This window comes from Myxocyprinus asiaticus, chromosome 38, assembly GCF_019703515.2.
Source record: "Myxocyprinus asiaticus isolate MX2 ecotype Aquarium Trade chromosome 38, UBuf_Myxa_2, whole genome shotgun sequence".
NCBI lineage: Eukaryota > Metazoa > Chordata > Actinopteri > Cypriniformes > Catostomidae > Myxocyprinus > Myxocyprinus asiaticus.
The window spans coordinates 25771307-25792782 of record NC_059381.1 but is presented as its reverse complement, the minus strand read 5'-3'; the positions used below and the strand labels follow the sequence as shown (position 1 = coordinate 25792782).

Below are 21476 nucleotides of genomic sequence, written 5' to 3'. Positions count from 1 at the left end.
CAATGCTACTGGGAAAATGTATTGTGGACTGATGAAACTAAGGTTGAATTGTTTGGAAAGAACATGCAGCACTACATATGGTGTAAAAAGGGCACCACATATCAACATGAAAACATAATCCCAACGGTGAAGTATGGTGGAGGGAGAATCGTGTTTGGGGCTGCTTTGCTGCTTCGGGGCCTGGACCCTTTGCCATCATCGAGGGAAAAATGAAATCCCAAGTTTATCAAGATATCGTACAGGTTAATGTCAGGGTGGCTGTGTGCCAGCTGATGCTCAGTAGAAGTTGGGTGATGCAGCAGGACAATGACCCTAAACACTGAAGTAAATCCAATACAGAATGGCTTTGAAAAAAAAAGAAAACCCACCTTTTGGCCCAGACCTTAACCACTAGAGATGCTGTGGAATGACCTCAAGAGATCTGTTCACACCAGACATCCTAAGAATATGGCTGAGTTGAAGCAGTTCTGTAAGGAAGAATGGTCCAAAATTTCTTCTAAACATTGTGCAGGTCAAATCCGCAGCTACCGGAAACACTTGGTTGAGGTTATTGCTGCCAAACGAGGATCGACCAGTTATTAAATCCAAGGGTTCACTTACTTTTTCCATAGCACTGTGAATGTGTAATGGGATGTGTTCAATAGAGACATGAACGATTATAATTGTTTGTGTGTTTTTAGCTTAAGCACATTGTGTTAGTCTAGACTTGTGACTTTGATGAAGATGAGATCATATTTTATGACCAATTAATGCAGAAAACCAGCTTATTCCAAAGGGTTTACATACTTTTTCTTTCCACTGTATATATATATATATATATATATATATATAATGTATGAAACCAACATGGACACTAATATTGCATTTCTACAAACATGATACACATGTTTAAAATAGATTTTAAAAGGATTTCTGATTTTTATAGAAATCTCAGACAGTCTTATTTGTCAATGACCATTGTCTATTTATGCACTATGCACAAGTTATGTATGTGTGTGTCTGAAACTAGAAGATATAATTGCAAAGCACAGCAGTTGTTTCTCTGAAAGTAAATTACCATTAATCAATGTCTTAAATAATCCCACCACTTGGTGTCCCACTGTCCATTCCCTAGACCTCTCAGAGTGACACGACATGAGCAAAGCTATATTGAAGATCACAAAGTGCTCTGTCACAGTTAAATCATTCTGAATGCTTCAGATCATCTGAGGCTTTAGGAAATATCAGCAAATAAACAACTTTGACTTCCCCACGTTTTTCTATTTACAATTTAACTATGCAGTGCATAACGAGTGACTTTGACCACAGACTGAGATGCCATGTATAAATGAAGCCAGATAAAAGCATAGGCCTACACACACAGCCAGATAAGAAGAACATCATTACTATATCACAAGGTACGTATTAAGAAAAATGAATCAGTCTGCACTATTGTGCACTATTCTGATTAACAACCATGCAGTTTTCTTGTTATCACATACGCTGCATTTGATTTTGCTCCCCGATTGTTCTGAGAATCAAAACTGTGATTGTCAAGACTGTTATTTTTAATCAGGAGGATGGAGAGAGAGAGAGAGAGAGGGAGAGAGAGAGAGAGAGAGAGTTGCAACTAGCAATTCAGGGTTATGGGATTCTCAGTTTAAATGTTCAGGGATAAAGAATTAACTTTATAGTTCTTAATGTTCAGTTCTTTTAACAGCATTGATAACACTGTGTAACAATCTTTTTTTTTTCTTTTTTTTTTCTGGGTAGTAAGTGTTATTTCCTAATTGCTTATGCCTCAAAAGTATAGAAAATGGCTATTATTCCCCACAAACTTTCCTTTTGTGACCAAGACAGTGATTTATTGAAATTTACCTATTTCCAATGAGAAAACGGGCGAATGTGTGTCTTTTCGTTCACATAAAAGATAAAAAAGTTGTCAGAAAAAAAGCAACATATGAATCCAAATTAACATGTATTTATACTAAAGTAATATTCAAAGCCGTCTCTTCCCCTGCCTCACTCGGTGCACCTCAAAGAGGATTACAACAGCATCAAGACCTTGCTGGACACCTTGAAGTATGATGAGTACGGCTGGGAGGTCATAGGAGACTTCAAAATGGTGGCATTCCTGATGGGTCTACAAGGTGCCTTTGGGACAGCAGGGACACCAAGGCGCACTACGACAGGTGGGACTGGCCACAGCGGACCGAGTTCTCTGTGGGGAGGAACAACATCAAGTGGGAGCCACTGGTGGACCCCCGGAAGGTGCCGATGCCACCACTGCACATCAAATTGGGCCTTATGAAACAATTTGACAGAGCTCTAGATAAGGAGTCGGCAGCCTTCTAGTACCTTCAAGACTTCTTCCCTAAGCTGTCTGAGGCAAAAGTCAAAGCCAGTGTCTTCGTCAGACCACAGATAAAGAAGGATTTTGGATACATATGCTGACTTTATGTGAACGAAAAGACACAAATTCACCTGTTTTCTCATTGTAAATGGGTAAATTTCAAAATATCACTGTCCTGGTCACAAAAGCAAAGTCTGTGGGGAATAATAGCCATTTTCTATACTTTTGAGACATAAGCAATAAGGAAATAAAACTTACTACCCAGGAACAAAAATTGTGTTACGTAGTGTAATCTGGATGCAATTCCATCTTTTTCAAAAAGAGGCTCCAAATTAAAAAGCATAAAAAAGTTGTAATAAAGTGACAACGAGACATAAAAAACTAATTTCATTTCCATAATGTTTAACTGCAGTGAGCAAAGAGGGAATTGGATAAAATGTGTTTTTGATTGCAAGGGGGATTCTTTTATATAAAACTGGACACAGCATTATGTCTGTGAGATCATTTTTAAGGATGTTTCCCATTATATTCTTTATAACTGCAATTACATATACTGTTTTTTTTTAATTTTTTTATTAATGGTTCCTGTATAACGTTATCTTGCGGGAAAGTGGAGGATTAATTAAAAATCAATTATTGCAAACAATTTGGGCTATTTAAAATATAGCTAAAATTAATAAACCTGACAAGAAAATTATTATTATTTTTTGTATTTATTTTTTTGCCTATGTGGATCTGTGGCATCAGATGACATAACTTGAGCCATAGAAGTGGGACTATTTTTACCTGTCTTACAACATTTTAGACCAGTCCCTGAAACATCAAGTGAGCTATGTTTTTCACTTGAACCTTTTGATTGATATAAGATTTGCTTGATAGGCTTAACAATAGATATTTCTATATCATATATGTATTATAGTGAACTAAAGAGACACATTCTAACATAAAATTTGTATAACACAAAAATTCTAACCAGACTCCTCTGTCCAGAGCCCTTTGAAGGGGATAATGGGAAAATACACCGTCCTCATCAATATTTGCAAGATTCCCCTTCTTCTCTTCTTTCTCTACATGTTCATCTGTTCTCTGGACATCCTCAGCTCAGCCTTTCAGTTAGCTGGCGGTAACCTTTAACAACTTTTTGTCAGTTGTAAATTTTCCATTCTTCACAGACACATTAACTACTGTAAACTTCCTGTTTCCAAAAGTAATGTTAAAAGTGGGTTACTTTGTGACCATATGTTTACTAATCTCAATATAACTTCTTCAAAGTGGAAACATAATTTATAAGACAGAGCTATAATAATTAAGCATGCAGTATTATTTGGTAAGATTAAATTAGACTTGTCTATGTGCTTTGATAAAGTCCGATAATGTCATTATTGTATCTCTGGACAGGTAAGGTTGCAGGGGACATCTTCAAGGACAATGCGGTCCTATCTAACCCTGTGGCAGGACTGGTGGTGGGAATACTGGTCACTGTCCTGGTCCAGAGTTCCAGCACCTCCACCTCCATTGTTGTCAGTTTAGTTTCCTCTGGATGTAAGTCAAACGCAGCCATTACAAACTGCAGATAATGATTTTCTTACAGCCACAATTTTTTTCTTTAAAAAAAAAAAATATCTAAACATCCTTAAAGGAATATTCCAGGTTTAATACAAGTTAAGCTCAATCGACAGCATTTGTGGCATAATATTTCTTAATGTCCCTCCTTTTCTTAAAAAAAAGCACAAAATGAGGTTACAGTGAGGCACTTACAATGGAATTGAATGGAGCCAATTTCTGGAGGGTTTAAAGGCAGAAATGTGAAGCTTATAATTTTATAAAAGCACTTACATGAATTCTTCTGTTAAAACTGAGTGTGACGAGGAGGAGGGCATGGCCGGGCCGTGAGGACGCACGCCCGGCGCTGAATTGTCCTAATCAGCCGGGAGGGGGATAAAGATGAACCGAAGCACCAGTTCGATAGAGAGAGAGACACACACACGCGGCCGCTGTGTGTTTATGTTTGTTTAAGTTGATTTATGTCATTAAAGTTATGTTGCTGTTCTGCCAGTTCCCGCCTCCTCCTTGCCCGTCCTGTGAACCCTGTTACTGGTGCCTCCGGCTCGTCTTTATCCCCCTCCCGGCTGATTAGGACAGTTCAGCGCCAGATGTGCATCCTCACGGCCCGGCCATGCCCTCCTCCTATTCACACTCATGTATTATTTGAGATGTAAAGTTGTTTAAACCGTCATTTTTACAGTCGTTTTAGGGTTAGTTGAGATTACATCGTCATGGCAATTAAGTTGTTAAATTGGCTATAACTTTGCACAGAAAAGATTTGTGAGCGAATTTATCACACTAAAATCATGTTAACATGCACATTGTTTACATCTTGTGACTATACTTTTAAAATAGTGAGTATTTTTTTTACATTTACTGATTAGCCCCATTCACTTATTCAGTCCCAGTTTGCATTTTTAAGGAAAACAGGGGCAAGTCGAAATACATTTTTGTGGTAATCAATATTATGCCACAAATGCTGTCAGTTGAGCTTAACTTGTATTGAACCCAGAATATTCCTTTATCTTATTTTATCTCATCATCTCATCTTATCTTATCTTTTTTTTAATTTATTTTTTACGTTTTTGTTTTTTCATGAAAACAACACAAAATACTGATTAAAGGGGTCATGACATGAGGAATACAATTTTCCTTGATCTTTTGACATATAAGAGGTCATTGTACTTTAAAAACATACTGTAAGTTTCATAACTGAAAACTTTCTCCTTAATAGAATAAAGAGCATTTATTTTATCCATGCTGCAAAAACGGCTCGTTTTGAATTCGTGGAACTTGTGACGTCACAAGGGCCAAATACATCTGCATATGACTGCCTCCTCAGCCAGACATCAATGCCTATTTTTCATCATCGCACCCTTGGCCCCGCCCACTGGTGCTCAGTCAGTCACACAGGTAAAGAGGAGAGAGATTGGGCCTGTCATGGGAGATTCATTCTAAGTGGACTTATACAGGACACCTTCATGTGCCTGTCTGGATTTAAATGTTTTTTTACATAAACATGCACTACTCAAATGGCTCTGACCGTTATCATACATCTCGCACTGCTTTTAAAAGATGCAACGTCAAGTTATAACTCTAAAAATGATCCCCCATTCAGCTGCGTTGTCTTGCTATTATGCTGTTGTGCTGTTTGGAAGGCGTCCTGGACCGTTTTTGCACCCATCGGTGCTATTTTTAATTGTTGATCTTTTATAAACATGTAAACATCTTTGACCATTTTGATGCATTTCCGGCAATGTGTGCCACATTTTAAGAATGGAACAAGCACAACTTTTTAAAATGTGTCTCATTCTGCTGTTGCCACTGACTGGGAAAAAACACATGCCGTTCTGTGTGTAAACAAATCGGGAAAATGTGAGATATGAAGACCAGCACCTCTGCTTTGGCATGTTGAAGCCGGTTGAAGCACCCAACATCACCGTGTATTGTGAATTACATTTGAGTATTCAGAAGATTTCAGTGTGAATTCAGTGAGGATTTTCAGTGTGTTTGTGAAACAGTCACAATATGATTTAAACTTTGCAAAGGATTTGTTATTGAAAGATGGGGCAGTTAAAATTGGACTACTGGATGACAGAAACATAAGTAACCAATTTAATTCATGAATATTTCATATGTCATGACTGTTTGATAGTTTATGCTGTGCTTGAGTGAACAATTTAATACGTTCTGATGAAATGTGTTGGGTGTACGTTATGTGTTAACACTGAAATTTGTATTATAATGTTGTGTGCAGTTCATTCATTTTCTTCGGCTTGCGTTTCAAATATGCCTGTATTGGAAGGGCTGCATGATGTTAGTCAATCACAACAGTGGGTATTTACATTGAAGTCTTAAAGGCCAGACAGCTTAAAACGAGCCTTTCAGACAGATGGTCAGAGACAGGGTGGACAATTACTATATATGACTAAACTATGACCTCAGGGAAGATCAAATTGTTTTTTTTAAAAGAGCATGTCATGAACCCTTTAAGATTTGTGGCAAAATCTATCCATCAATTTATCTATATTACTTTATTAATCTTACAAGGATGAAAAAAAAATAAATAAAATTGCTAGTTGGGGTTAAAAAAAATTTATAAAAAGGAAAAAAAAGTATTTTTCTTCCCCACTGGTAAATAGTTTATTTTTTTATAAGCATAAACCTCACTCAATTTTATTAGATTGCTCTCAGAACAAGACTTAAAATCTTATATCATTTTTGTAAATTTATCTTGATTTAAAGCTGAACTGTGTAACTTTGTTGGTGTTAAAATACTTAACACCAAAGCTTAATATGGAGAGACAACAATAAGTAAGCAATTTTAGGTAAATTTTCTTAAAAACTGCAAATACATGGCGCTATGAAAATTGCTCTGTTTGTTTCAGCAACACTGATTCAACCAATGGTGTGAGCTGGGGCGGGGAGCCGGAGACTATATGTTCGACCAATAGCAGAAGGTTCAGAAGGCTGTTTAAAAACAATATTTATTTTTGCAATTCCGTTCAGTGGTGCAAGTGGCACAGATATTACACACTTCTGATTTAAGGATGTTTAGATATTTTACTGGAAAATAAGACAAAGATACTGATTAAGAAAATAAATTGCAGCATAGAAATATCAGCCCTGAAAACGGACTCCAAATTGTGGTCAATAGTAGTTCCCCATGACATTTTCTTAACTTCATTGCCTAAGAACGAATGTTGCACTTAATGAAATGTGACTCAGATTGGTATTGATTCTCTGTTCCATGCAGTGTTGGATGTTGGATCTGCCATTCCTATCATCATGGGCTCTAACATCGGTACTTCTGTCACCAACACAATCGTGGCTCTGATGCAGGCAGGAGAGAGAGAGGAGTTCAAACGGTAGAGAGAGCATACCTCACACTGTCACCCATTTAAACATCAAGTCTGGAGCTCTTCGATGACAAAGTCTGTTTGGGTGTGTTTCAGGGCGTTTGCGGGTGCCACAGTCCATGACTGCTTTAACTGGTTGTCAGTGCTTGTGTTGCTGCCACTGGAAGTCGTCACTAGTCTGATGAAGCTGGCTTCTGAGGCAGTAGTGAAAAGTTTCAACATCAAGACTGGAGAAGATGCACCAGAGCTCCTGAAAGTCATCACAGAACCCGTCACCAAACGTATTATTCAGGTGCAGTATTATATTGTTCAAGGCAGCTAATGTATGTGAAGTTCACAAAAAACAAAAATAACACACCTAAGACTGAAATTAAACAACAAAGTTTGAATGTCTATATTAAATATACTGAGTGTGTATGATAATCGGATAGTTCAGAAATTTTTGCATCAATTAAAATAAGATCCCTTGCTAGCCCTACTGATAGCATGTTGCACGAGCCACCTCCAAGACACAGGTGGTTAGGTTTAGGGTTGGGGTTTGGGTTAGGGGATAGGGTAAAAAAAAAAAAAAAAGAAATGTATTCCTGTAACTGCATTACATAATTTACAACTAAAAACAAGAAATTGCTTTCAGTGCCCCTCTGTGGACATTTCACCCGGAAAATGGAGCTCACCCTATATGTTCAGCAACACTTCCAACTTCGGCCACTGGGGGAAGTGATCCGAATTTCAGTAAACAGGCCGATTTCAGCAGCAAAACTTTCGACCTTCTGTTGCTGAATTCATAATGCGATCAGTCAGATTTTGAACTATACATTTAAGCAGTTAAGTTAGAACAAACTCTTAATGTTTGAGGAATATCAAAACAGTGCTAACCCCGTCTCTCTTTAACAATTTGGATTTTACCATTTTTTAACTTTTAGCTGGATAAGTCAGTTATTGTAGGCATTGCAACAGGACAAGAGATGATGTGGAATAAAAGCCTGATTAAAGTTTGGTGCAAGTCTCCATTAATGGTGAGTGTCTGTTTGCCTACTGATGAAGTCTTTGACATACTTTTGAAATAGATATCATTATCTAACTCTTTTATCTACAGGTCCAAGAGAATGTTTCTTTAGCAGTCTCAAAAAACTCCACAATGCCAACTACATCACTTCACATCAATGTTGAAAAATGTGAGTTGAAACTCTATCAAAGTTTAAGGAATGAAGGAATGGGATGGACAAAGGCAGCACTATGAGCCTTCCTTTGATCGATCAGCCTTTAGTCATTTTATTCATAAGCTTTTAAATAACACATTACTGATATCAAAATGTACAGTATCTGGCTTCAAAATTGGAATGCATAAAATATTTTCATACTGATGCCTTATTCAAACAATGCAAACTTTTTGCTTTGAAGAAAGAGATTCATTTCTTAGTACTTCTGAATTCTGTTTGCCTCGTCTTTATTTACTCGGAACTCTGTCTGGGCTAATAACTGTCATTATTCTGTATTAGTACCGGCTGTCATAGAGACTGCCACTGAGTCATATGCTTGTTTAAAAGACTAACTACACATTCAAGATCAACAACAGTTTTCAGGTTGTATTAGGAAACAGGATGTTTTTAAACTTTGAATGAGCTTTTGAGTCATCCTGTTTCATATAATGACTTGCAGGCAATCGGCTGCATATTTTTAATTTTTCCACATTTATATCCGGAGAGCAAAAGAGCCACCTTTTGTGAAAGAACAAATAATATCTCCATATTTATCAGGGGAGAATCTATGGCTCAAGACCCCAATTATATGTGTCAACCTCATTTCCAAAATAAATAATGGTCATTTGTAAGAATGTGGAATCCACTTTCTGGTAACACATCCCATAATCACCAAGTGATGGGCTCATTACTGTGAATGAGCATGCATGTCTATCAAACTGTGATTGACAGCTGCATTTACACAGGAGACTGGAGACAGAACTGTGTATGTGCGTCTTTGACCAGGTTCTCATCTATTTGTGGAAACCCAATTGTCTGATCTGGCTGTGGGATTGATTCTGCTGGCTTCCTCACTGCTGGTGCTCTGTTCCTGTCTCCTGCTGCTGGTTAAGCTACTGAACTCCCTTCTCCAGGGCCAAGTGGCCAAAGCCATTCAGAAAATCATCAACACAGGTGAGAACTATAGTACCTATTCACAGGATACAGTTCAGATGATTGTGAGGTACCGTGTTCTATGTACAAGCTAAGGAGCCTTGTACTATACTCCTTTAAAATTAATGCCACTTTTGTTGGTTTGATATTTTGTTATATAATGCTAAGACATCTACACAGTAGACACTTTTCCACTATCGGGCCAGTGACAGCCAGGGCTATCAACTGTCTGCCAGGCTCAATGGCCTTGGACCATGAGCTGCAAGAAAAAAATCGATCTGCATTCCCACCAAGGACCAATAGCCCTGCAGCACTGCCCTAAAACCCACTCTTAATACGCCGTCCTGGTGCCATCGTCACACACTCTGCCTATTTCACAAGCAAGAGGGAAACTAAAAGCTGAGGTATCATGTTATATCATTTTCTAGAATATTGAGTTTATATTGTATGTAAACATTAGCTAGCTAGCAAGATAAGTTAGTGGTGACGACTCACCGACTGTAACTGCCATGGTTTTACGAGTTGTCTCTCCACAAACAGTGGGACGATGTCTCAGCACACCATCCATGATTTCGAACCATGAAAAGTTCTTCCTTTGGGCACCACTTTGTCCACTGTGTGTTTTAACGGATTTGTACTGTGCCCGCAATTTAGTAATTTTTCCTGAACCTGTAGCATTGTGCGCTGAATACATAACCTGGCAAGTTCATCGATCTTGGGGATGACCCTCTGAACTGATTCAGCAAAACTCTGCCATTGACCCCACCTCAATCCCCAGTTGGCCTTGTTTGGCCCAAGAGTAATCGGCGGGCCACACACTACAGGCCTCAAAGAAGCCAAGAGGCACAATAATAACAGTGGGAAAGCCCCAGAAGTGACAGTGGGAACGCAACTGGCCCTGGCATGCACTAGCACACCCTCATTTGGCCCGATAGTGGAAACACGGCTATTGTAAAGTGTGGCTCATCCTCAGAACAAATAGTACTGTTTAAGGTACACTGTAAAAATTTCAAGGATTTTACAAGATTTAACAGTAATTTCTTACAATAAAATACTGTTTTCAACACTTTACTGTAAAATCAGTGCAGGCTAGGTAATCTTCTGTCACAACACAACAAATTACTGTGAAAAAAGAAATTTGATTATCGCACTGCATTATGGGAAAATTGTGTTACGTTTGAAGTCACCATTATAGTGTTTGGTGTTCCCTTTTGATGGGACCTTATCTTATTTATTTCTAATTACATTTCTCCCAGTTGGTGCAATTGTGTTTAAGAACACAATTTCTTGTACTGTCATGTCTGCAGAAAATAGTTAATTTAGTGGTTGAATTTATGTCAGCCCATGAAGTGTGCACAGCACCATGTGATGCATTTAAAAGTAAAACATTTTTATCATTTTAAATGAACAGTGAGGAAGAGATGTTTGCAAAGCTAAGCTATAATGTGTTTGGTTTTATCGCTAATTATTTTTTTGTCATGAGTTTTCAGTCAGGCATGCAAGATATCAACACTTAGCATAAAAATCGTGACAATGGACAAACACTGTAGATTAAAAAAAAATAAATACAGATGATCATTGTGATTCCACAATACAGCACTGCTACATTGCAGTAATTTATTGGTCCTGTTAACTGTGAAGTCACAGTATACAGTTGTCTTTTAATTGTAAAAAATTGTAAAAAAAATACTGCTGTAAAATATACTGTGAAAGTCATGCAACTAGTAGCCAGGAATTTACTGGAAACTCACACTACATTTTTTACAGTGTACAGGGGCCGTCACTGGGGTGGTACCCTCAAGGTGACCTTTCTGTACCTCGTTTTGGGCACATAACTGTACCCTAAAGACCTATTGTGTTTAAAGGTACATTTATATGTTTTGTTTCTCTGGGAACAAGAAATATACCTTTTAAACTCTTTAAGGGTACAAATATGTACCCAAAACAAGGGTACAACCCCAGTGACAGCCTAATACCTTAAGCAGTACTATTTTGAGAGTGCTAAAGTTTCCAAATATTTTAAAGAGTGAGGCTGTTGTATTGAAAGTGCCTTAAAACCCTTTCCTTTTCCCCTGTGATGTGTTTTTTTAAGGAACTGTTGGCAGTATTTTGAGTTCTTGCAGGAACTTATGGGTTCGCTTTAGGCTAGGCTTTGTAAGTTCCTCAGAAAACTGCCCTTTTTGTGCCTAGAGGTGTGCCAGTCTGAGGAACATCAAAGGGTACCTCAAGTGTATTTCCATAAATTTATAAGATGTTAAACAAAAACACTTTTTATGCAGACCTTCCTTTTCCATTTGGCTGGTTGACAGGCTACCTGGCCATTCTGGTTGGGGCTTGCATGACCTTTGTGGTTCAGAGCAGCTCTGTGTTCACTTCCGCAATAACTCCTTTAATTGGTAAGTCATTCCTCTCTTGCATTACCTTACACCATGACCAGGTTGAGCTCATGGGCAAGAACTTCAGGGAGGGGCTTCGATTTATCCTGTACACATTAGCTGTGCACCAAGATTAGCCAATATGTTCATTTCACTCAAGAGCTCCATGTCTGAGTAATGCCCTTATTATTTGCATTTAGAAACCACTAAGTTTTAGAGGTTGTTAATCTTTAGCCCTCACGGTTAAATATGTTAAAATATTGTCATCACAACAACATTCTGCAGTGACAATTTATATATAAAAAAAATAATTAAAACAAATTTGGCCAATTTATACCAAACCAGCTTCCAACATTGTCAAAATCACGGTGACTGACAAGTTATTTATCAACATACACAGTTTGAATGCTGACGTAATCTAACTAAAGTGATTCAAATCCGATTCCGCTCCACCGGCAAAGAGAGAGAGACTGGCATACACTTGTCATTGCACAGTTCACGCATACTTTTGATGAGGCAGCTTTCTTCACTTTCGGATACTTCTGGAACACTGTATTGGTTCAACTGCGTGTTCTTCTGTATGGGTCCCTTTGTTATTTGTCTATTAAATCGTTTTACACTCTTTTATTGTTTGTGTCTGCATTCGACAACGTTACACAAGCACAATATGCCCTGTGTTTTATAACTTTTTTAAAGCAGCATATTACTTTCAATATTGTGTGACTTGAAGAGGTAAGGGTTAAAGTTAATTCCTCATCCTTAATAATAGGATACAAAGCAATGTTTGTTCATTATCCTACTTAGTCTAATTCTGCTGACTTCATGACTGATCTTCAATATCAATCTTTTCTAACTGTGAATAAAGTCAAATTTCCATCTTGAAAGAAGAATAGCACGAAACCCACTACAGGTTTTAAAACACTGTTATTTTACTTGATAAGCTTGATAACACTGCAAACAGTATATGGTCATTCTACGACTATCATATAAGTCATACAATGCAAGTTATAACTACTTACATAAACATTTGGACTTGTGTATACCAGAACATCTCTTTATGGTTCAACACGCATCTACAAGCAACATAGAATGGCAGTGACAACAAGCCAGCACGACCTCATCCACTTTCATTCATTTCTTGCTTGTTTTATTCAGGTTCCAGGGCTTTTGTAGATCAGTGGTTAGATGGACCGATCAGACGTCTGCATTTTCATTTTCTTGGTGTAAAGGGCAAAAAGGCTTGTTTACCTATATAAATGAATATCAAATTCTAAAACTACTTCGTATTATAGCCCTTACCAGGAATATACTTTAACATCTGTTGTTGTTAATACTTGAGGACTTGCTATTGGCTGTTGTCATTGCATAATTAATGAGGTACATCTGTGCAGGTTTTGGGGACTGTTTGGGGGTGTTATTAATTAATATTTAAAAGTTATTGGGGGTTATAGGTGGCTCCAAAAGTGAGTTTATTTTTAACCCAAACCACAGCCTTAAACCTAACCATCAGTGGAGTAAATATTTAATTTTAGAGCAAAAATGCAATGTACGAATCAAGCTTACTTTTGTTTATGTGAACACGAACCAGGTTTCCTTGGGACCAGAACATGGAGATTGAGCATACAATCACTTTAGCACCACAGGGAAAGGTGAAAGGTGTGAATGAATACAAATGTCTTTTGGGGGATGCTGCTTTTCATAAATCCGGCAGTATAACATCGATTCCAGGGCACATGAACATTCGGAAGCAGAGATATATGTTTGAGATTGAGAGAAGGAGGGAAAGAGAATAGAAATAGAGTGTGGGAGAAACAGTGGCAAGAGAAAAGAGATCTTCATTTGATGCACTGAGCCCACTCTAATCCACCTGCTCCTCAGAGAGATGGAAGAGTGATAGTCTAACATGGCTCCTGGATTTATTGTAATTAGCTACACAGTGATTAAACTTTCTAGTGAGGCATGACAGCTAGATTATGGCTCCAAAGCATCCTAATTACAACGCCTGGGAGACCACTAATCCCATAGAGTTTTAGAACCACCATGGAAGCCATTATTTGCGCAGCCTACATTTTCTAAAAAGCAAAAACACTGGCAGCCTTTTCAAACAGATATAGCCTTTTCAAGTTCTGTCGTGGTCATAACTGGTCATCCAATTTGCTTTCTAAAAGATTAGATTCACCTTATAACACAGTCTCATTAGCGACAGAAATCTTAGTGTTTCATGTTCATTGCACTTTCAGGTATTGGCGTGATAAGTATTGAGCGTGCCTACCCTCTAACACTGGGCTCCAATATTGGGACGACTACTACAGCCATCTTAGCTGCATTAGCTAGCCCAGGAGACCAGCTAGCTGCTGCCTTTCAGGTAACTCCATTTGCACAGACTTCGCCACTTGGTTAAAACTCAATTTACAGACCAATAACGCAGATATTCAATTTGAAAAGCTAATAAATAAACTGGTAATTCACTGAGAATGAATTGCGCACTCTGATAGTGCTGTTTATTTGCACACACTCTCTGTGATGTTTTAGCACTGGGGTCGGCAACCTATGTCACCTATGGAGGGGTAATCACTGGCACGCCATCAACGGCGAGAGAGGAGTAGACTATTTTATTTATGTAAATTCTGCACCTGCATTCCAATCTACATCTTGATGTAATCCTTCATGAGCTGAATGGGAGGCTAAACAAAAAGTTTAAATGTAACGAGACTGCAGTATACCCAACAGACTCATGCAGTGCGTGCAAGCCATTCGCATAACACGAGCCGGCAGCGCTTCAATTTCGGTTAATCGCACGAGTAAATGTGCCCTCTTTGCCTACATTCCGTGTTTCGTTTGTTTCTTTTTGCTTTCAGAATAACACGTAATGCAGTAAGAAAAACGCCACTATTAATCTTTGAGATTTCCAACCCAGCATACAGGTACACCCTCCTTAACCATGATCACACTCAAAATTACATTAAATGATTAAAAGAGAAAAAATAAACCCACATTGTGCAGTTCAAAAAACACACATGGCAAAATACAAATTATTCAAAATACAAATTAAACCTGGAAATAAAGTTTTAGGATTTTGCAGGTGCAATTCACCAAAAAGGAATAAAAAGTTTGGCCTGTGATGTGCAAATGGCTTGCACATGCAGCGTGAGTCTCGTCACACTTTAGTAGTGTTTAGCTTCTCATTCAGCTCATGAAAACACGCTGCGTGAACATGAAGAAAGATTACATCAAGATGTAGATTGGAATGCAGGTGTGAAAAACTTCATATAAATAAAATAGTCTGCTCCTCTCTCACTGTTGCTTGTGTGCTAGTGATAACCCCTCTGTGTGATTTTGAAAAATGTATGACATAATATAAGAAATACAGGTGCTGGTCATATAATTAGAATATCATCAAAAAGTTGATTTATTTCACTAATTCCATTCAAAAAGTGAAACTTGTATATTATATTCATTCATTACACACAGACTGATATATTACAAATGTTTATTTTTTTTTAATTTTGATGATTATAACTGACAACTAAGGAAAATCCCAAATTCAGTATCTCAGAAAATTAGAATATTGTGAAAAGGTTCAATATTGAAGACACCTGGTGCCACACTCTAATCAGCTAATTAACTCAAAACACCTGCAAAGGCCTTTAAATGGTCTCTCAGTCTAGTTCTGTACGCTACACAATCATGGGGAAGACTGCTGACTTGACAGTTGTCCAAAAGACGACCATTGACACGTTGCACAAGGAGGGCAAGACACAAAAGGTCATTGCAAAAGAGGCTGGCTGTTCACAGAGCTCTGTGTCCAAGCACATTAATAGAGAGGCGAAGGGAAGGAAAAGATGTGGTAGAAAAAAGTGTACAAGCAATAGGGATAACTGCACCCTGGAGAGGATTGTGAAACAAAACCCATTCAAAAATGTGGGGGAGAACCACTACGCACAGACGTATGCAAGACATGGGTTTCAGCTGTCGCATTCCTTGTGTCAAGCCACTCTTGAACAACAGACAGCGTCAGAAGCGTCTCGCCTGGGCTAAAGACAAAAAGGACTGGACTGCTGCTGAGTGGTCCAAAGTTATGTTCTCTGATGAAAGTAAATTTTGCATTTCCTTTGAAAATCAGGGTCCCAGAGTCTGGAGGAAGAGAGGAGAGGCACACAATCCACGTTGCTTGAGGTCCAGTGTAAAGTTTCCACAGTCAGTGATGGTTTGGGGTGCCATGTCATCTGCTGGTGTTGGTCCACTGTGTTTTCTGAGGTCCAAGGTCAACGCAGCCGTATACCAGGAAGTTTTAGAGCACTTCATGCTTCCTGCTGCTGACCAACTTTATGGAGATGCAGATTTCATTTTCCAACAGGACTTGGCACCTGCACACAGTGCCAAAGCAACCAGTATCTGGTTTAAGGACCATGGTATCCCTGTTCTTAATTGGCCAGCAAACTCGCCTGACCATAACCCCATAGAAAATCTATGGGGTATTGTGAAGAGGAAGATGCGATATGCCAGACCCAACAATGCAGAAGAGCTGAAGGCCACTATCAGAGCAACCTGGGCTCTCATAACACCTGAGCAGTGCCACAGACTGATCGACTACATGCCACGCCGCATTGCTGCAGTAATTCAGGCAAAAGGAGCCCCAACTAAGTATTGAGTGCTGTACATGCTCATACTTTTCATGTTCATACTTTTCAGTTGGCCAAGATTTCTAAAAATCCTTTCTTTGTATTGGTCTTAAGTAATATTCTAATTTTCTGAGATACTGAATTTGGGATTTTCCTTAGTTGTCAGTTATAATCATCAAAATTAAAAGAAATAAACATTTGAAATATATCAGTCTGTGTGTAATGAATGAATATAATATACAAGTTTCACTTTTTGAATGGAATTAGTGAAATCAACTTTTTGATGATATTCTAATTATATGACCAGCACCTGTATTAGCGATCACTTTTAGCCTCTGAAATAGTTTAAAATGGCTTTCCAATGATCAAAATATATTAATACAATTTATTAAATGTAACATTGTCTTTGATAAACTGTGAAAGATGCCAGAAAGATATGTTTAAGTTGCACTTAAGAGCGGTTCAAAGCTCTCATTAATTTACGAACGTTTTTACGAGCTACTTGGATATCGATGCTTTTGGGAAACGCACTTTAGAGATTAAGTACTACTTAAGTGCTACTAACGTCCTACTTAGTGCTTTGGGAAACCCAGTGATTAACTGTGTTAACTCATTTTGTACAACAGGACAGGTTTATTGACCAGGAAAATAAAAAATGGCACTCCATGTCAACGCCGGCCCCTGTTTTAGCACCTGATTCACTAAAGAAATTGTGTAAATCGGATAACGTCGCAAACACGGACAAACAATTTGTGCTCAACACAATTTGCGCAGTGCAGTACCTGATCTTGCAGGTAGTTCTGAGTGCTCAACGTGATCTCATGAGTATTCGTAGGTATTCCTACATAAAGTGTGGTTCTAGCACATAGTAATTTTGCTGATATTTGCATAAATACTGAAATGCACAACATTGAAGTATTGAAAGCATCTAAAAATGTAATCATTTTTCAAATTAACCATTTTAAAGATGTACAAATATTTCTGTATCTTTATATTGAATTCATGGAATTTATCAGTTGATTTTATTGTATTATAATCAATGAGATGAATTAAATGTTCAATGCCATTACATTTATTTAAACACAATGTAAGCACTTACCTAATTTGACATTATAACGGTTTCATTCTGTTCTGTGTGATATCTGGTAACTTATTTCAAGGGATTATATCACTTTAACCAAGACTTTAAACTTTAAAATGATAAAATGAATAAACATTCTATCATCATTTATAATTAATCATACCATGGTCTGTTCGAATACTCGATTCTTATTGGCTGGAATGCATGCGGTTCAAACTGTTGTATGCACAGGTAGTTCTGGTCAATTTTATTCGATTCAAAATTAATGCAATGTTTGTAACCATAGCAACATAACATTACAGAGCAAGCGGAGTGAGCAATGCAATTGAAAATATTTCCTAACCACTTTCATCAGCATAGCTAATATAATGGAATTCAGCTTGTTTTGCACAAAGGGTTGAATTGTGAACTTTAATTTGCTGAAGTTTTAAATCTCAAAACAATTATTTTCTCTGGCTGCTGTTCAGTCTCTGTCGTGCACACGTTGGGTCTTTCTCGTGCGGTTTTCACTTTTGACAGTGACTGGTTCAGATGACAGTAAGAGAGAGTGTTTTCAGGCGATGCAAAGAGAGCAGCTTGCCCGTATTTCTCCCACATCTGGCTCAGTGCTTGCAGCTAAAGTCTCAATTCTCTGTACAGTAAATCTGCTCCATTTTTTTGCCCTGGACATGTGTCGTGCGTATAAATAAGCATGCACTGTGATCGGTTTCTGTAGTAGGATGTGCAGTCAAGTCGAGCATGTACCTCCTGGAAATTTTAGCCACAGGAAGTGGAGAAAAACATTTGCAAAGTTTCAGGAAGTGGGGGGGGGACAGATACAGCATTAATTGCATTCTTTTTTTTTTTTTTTTACGCATTAAACAGTCAACTAATAATTACAGAAATTAACGCGTTCAATTACCCAGCCCTAAAATACTGTAATGTTTTATGTGTTTGTTCATGTGTTTCATGTCATGTGGTCCCCGGTCATGTGATTTCATGTATCCCTCCATGTTCATGTGTCTTGTTTTCATTGGTTTATTGTCTTGTTACCTTGTTATCAGTTCTGTCTTGTCATTGTTATCATTGTCATGTTTCTCCCTTGTCCATGTATTTAAGCCTCATGTTTGCCATTGTCCATTGTCAGGTATTGTTAATGTAACATTGTTTTTGAGAGTAACTTTGCTGGATGGGACATGACATGACTTGACATGACATGACACGACACGACATGACACGACATGATATGTCATTGTATTTTGTTCATGTTGGGAGTTATGGATTTGGAATTTCACGTTTGATAATAAAACTGTACTTGGGTTCATCACATGTCATCGTCTTTGTCATTGCCAGCGACAGCGTTACAAATACGTAAAATTACATATTTTAAAATGGTCCTATAAATAAAACACCTTGTAAAATATATAAAAAATAAACAAAGATAAATATATGTCTGAATTCCTTCCCCAGATTATTCTTGACAAAACATAACAAGCCCAATGCTTTGACAACTGTTTCTGCCATTCATTCAAAGTAAGCCTCAAAGACTCAAATAGCCATAAAGTAATATTTTTCATGACTTATTTTGCGTTTCTGCATTATTCAGCAAGGTGTGTGATCTGTGTCTAATAATACTGTGATAAGAAGTGGACTTCCAGCAATTCATGGCTGTATAAATAAATTTAGCAAATTACTGTGTACTTCTAATAGCTTTACTGTTTACTGATTTTATAGACATTGCTATTGTAATTGTTGTTACTTTCTGTTACTTTTCATTTGGTGATTATTCAGAGCTCATCTTATTTTTAACATGTTGTTTTTGGTTATCATCACCATTGTAATTTGTTAAATAACGAAGCCCACGCGCAGTGATCACACTGATTGCGTAAACAATGACATACTGAGAGCAACATGACATGTCAAAATAAAAGTAGCTGAATGTCAAAATTATTATGAAATGTTCATGATCTCTGCACTTTTCACTGTGTACCCTTGACATTGCCTGTAGGATGGGCCGATCCAGCATGTTAAAATAGACATGGAATGCTACACTTAAATTAAACAATATGTAACAGAGGGTCCCAGCTCTGTCTCTCTACCCACCAAGGGGTCACTGGCCTAAGAAAGGTTGAAGGTTTTATTAATTTACCTCACTGTGTTCAAGTTCCTTCCAATACAAGTTCTGCCTATTTTCTTCCATAGGTTGCTCTATGTCATTTCATCTTCAACATTCTGGGCATAATACTTTGGTACCCACTGCCTCTTAGCCGTATCCCCATCTGCATGGCACAATTTCTGGGTGCACAAACAGCAAAATATCGGTGGTTTGCAGTGCTGTACCTGATTCTCTGCTTCCTTCTACTGCCGTCCATTGTCTTTACCCTCTCCATCGCTGGTTGGCAGGTCCTGGTGGGTATCTGTGGACCATGTGTTGTTTTCCTAGTCTGTATTGTAGTGGTAAATATAATGCAATCACAAAAGCCTCACCTCCTGCCATGGTGGCTGCGCACATGGGACTACCTACCTCTCTGGATGCATTCACTCAAACCAATGGATGCCATCATTACAAGAGTGACATTATGCTGCAGGAATGGCCGGAGCAATGATCAGAGCTGCACGTCTCCTGAGGATCCCCCACAGTTGTCAGTATGTGACGAGAAAAATAAGGTGCCTATGGCATATAATAACCCAGCTCTGATTTATAAGTATGATTTTGAGATTGGGGCTTTTGGCACTGACATGCAGAATGGAAAGAGCAGCCGACTATAGACTATATGGTCCTTAAAATACATTTTGGTTAAAATTTGCAAATTATTGGGACATTGCACCTCAACAATTAGCTTTACATTTCCATTTAATCAGTTCACTTTAAAAAAAAAAAAAAAAAAAAAAAAACACTGAACTTCCTTGACCCCCATGAGTCATTGTATAATTTGACCACTAATAAAAATGGTACTTTCTTATTATGATAAAACATCTTTAAATAAATATTGTGTCTGCACGTTTTTGTGTGTTTCTGAAACTAAGCTATCTGACACAACTGCAGAAAGGTAAAATTTTTATATTGATAAGAACTCGCCAGCCATTGAGCCATTTTTACTGAATGCGCCACAGAATTTCTATATTCACTGAATATATATGAACATGGTTGTGGTAATTGCCTGTCATAGATTCATGAAAAGTCAAAGATCAAACTGAGTGCGCCTAGATGAAAACTTGCAAACTGACTTTCTTTTGTGGCCCCTGTGACTTCTTCTGTCAAGTCAATTTTAAAATTCACTGATACAGTTTACTGAAGCAATGACATGCATAGTCAAGCATATAAATAGCTGCAAATTAAAGCATGCTTTTCAAATTGGAACGGTAATTTCACATGGTATTAAACAAACTTCTCTTGAGTTACTAAAAAAGAAGTGGTATTTTAATGGAAATACCTTGGATAAAGTAATAGAATACACTATAAAAGACATTTTACAGCATGTATGTTGCACACTCAAATAAACTGAGTTCCAGGCGCACAGGGTTGGGGAGTAATGGAATACATGTAATGGGATTACGTATTTAAAATACAAAATATAAGTAACTGTATTCCACTACAGTTACAATTTAAATAATTGGTAATTAGAATACAGTTACATTCAAGAAATATTTTGAATACTGAAGAGATTACTTTAAATTATATTGTCATTTGTATAATTTAATATTTAGTCCTTTCGATAGAAAACATTTATACATATAAATGATGCGATCCAAAGTGCATTTGAACAGCGGTGAAACACTTTCTTCCCTATCTGTCACTCACTCGACGTTGTGTCGATGTAGTGACACTAGGGGTCACTCTTGGGAGCCCGAGACACCTCTGGTCTTTGATAAAAGGCCAATGAAAATTGGCGAGTGGTATTTGCATGCCACTCCCCCGAACATACGGGTATAAAAGGAGCTGGTATGCAACCACTCGTTCAGATTTTCTCTTCAGAGCCGAACGGTCATGCTCACTGAGCTGAATTCCCACGACTGTTCATTCATCTCTGCTGGATCTGATGGTGCATTT

At 37.8% G+C, this 21476-nt stretch overlaps 1 protein-coding gene across 1 annotated transcript; it reads left to right on the top strand.

Moving 5' to 3' along the window:
* Nucleotides 1-3340: 3340 nt before the first annotated feature.
* slc34a1b (solute carrier family 34 member 1b) lies at nucleotides 3341-20420 on the top strand. Its single transcript, XM_051677010.1, has 10 exons — nucleotides 3341-3455; nucleotides 3731-3874; nucleotides 7134-7245; nucleotides 7333-7528; nucleotides 8160-8252; nucleotides 8333-8411; nucleotides 9222-9389; nucleotides 11648-11764; nucleotides 13984-14108; nucleotides 19628-20420. Exons 1-10 carry the CDS (start codon nucleotides 3341-3343, stop codon nucleotides 20192-20194), a joined length of 1716 nt encoding a protein of 571 aa, XP_051532970.1. The 3' UTR covers nucleotides 20195-20420.
* The last annotated feature ends 1056 nt before the right edge of the window (nucleotides 20421-21476 follow it).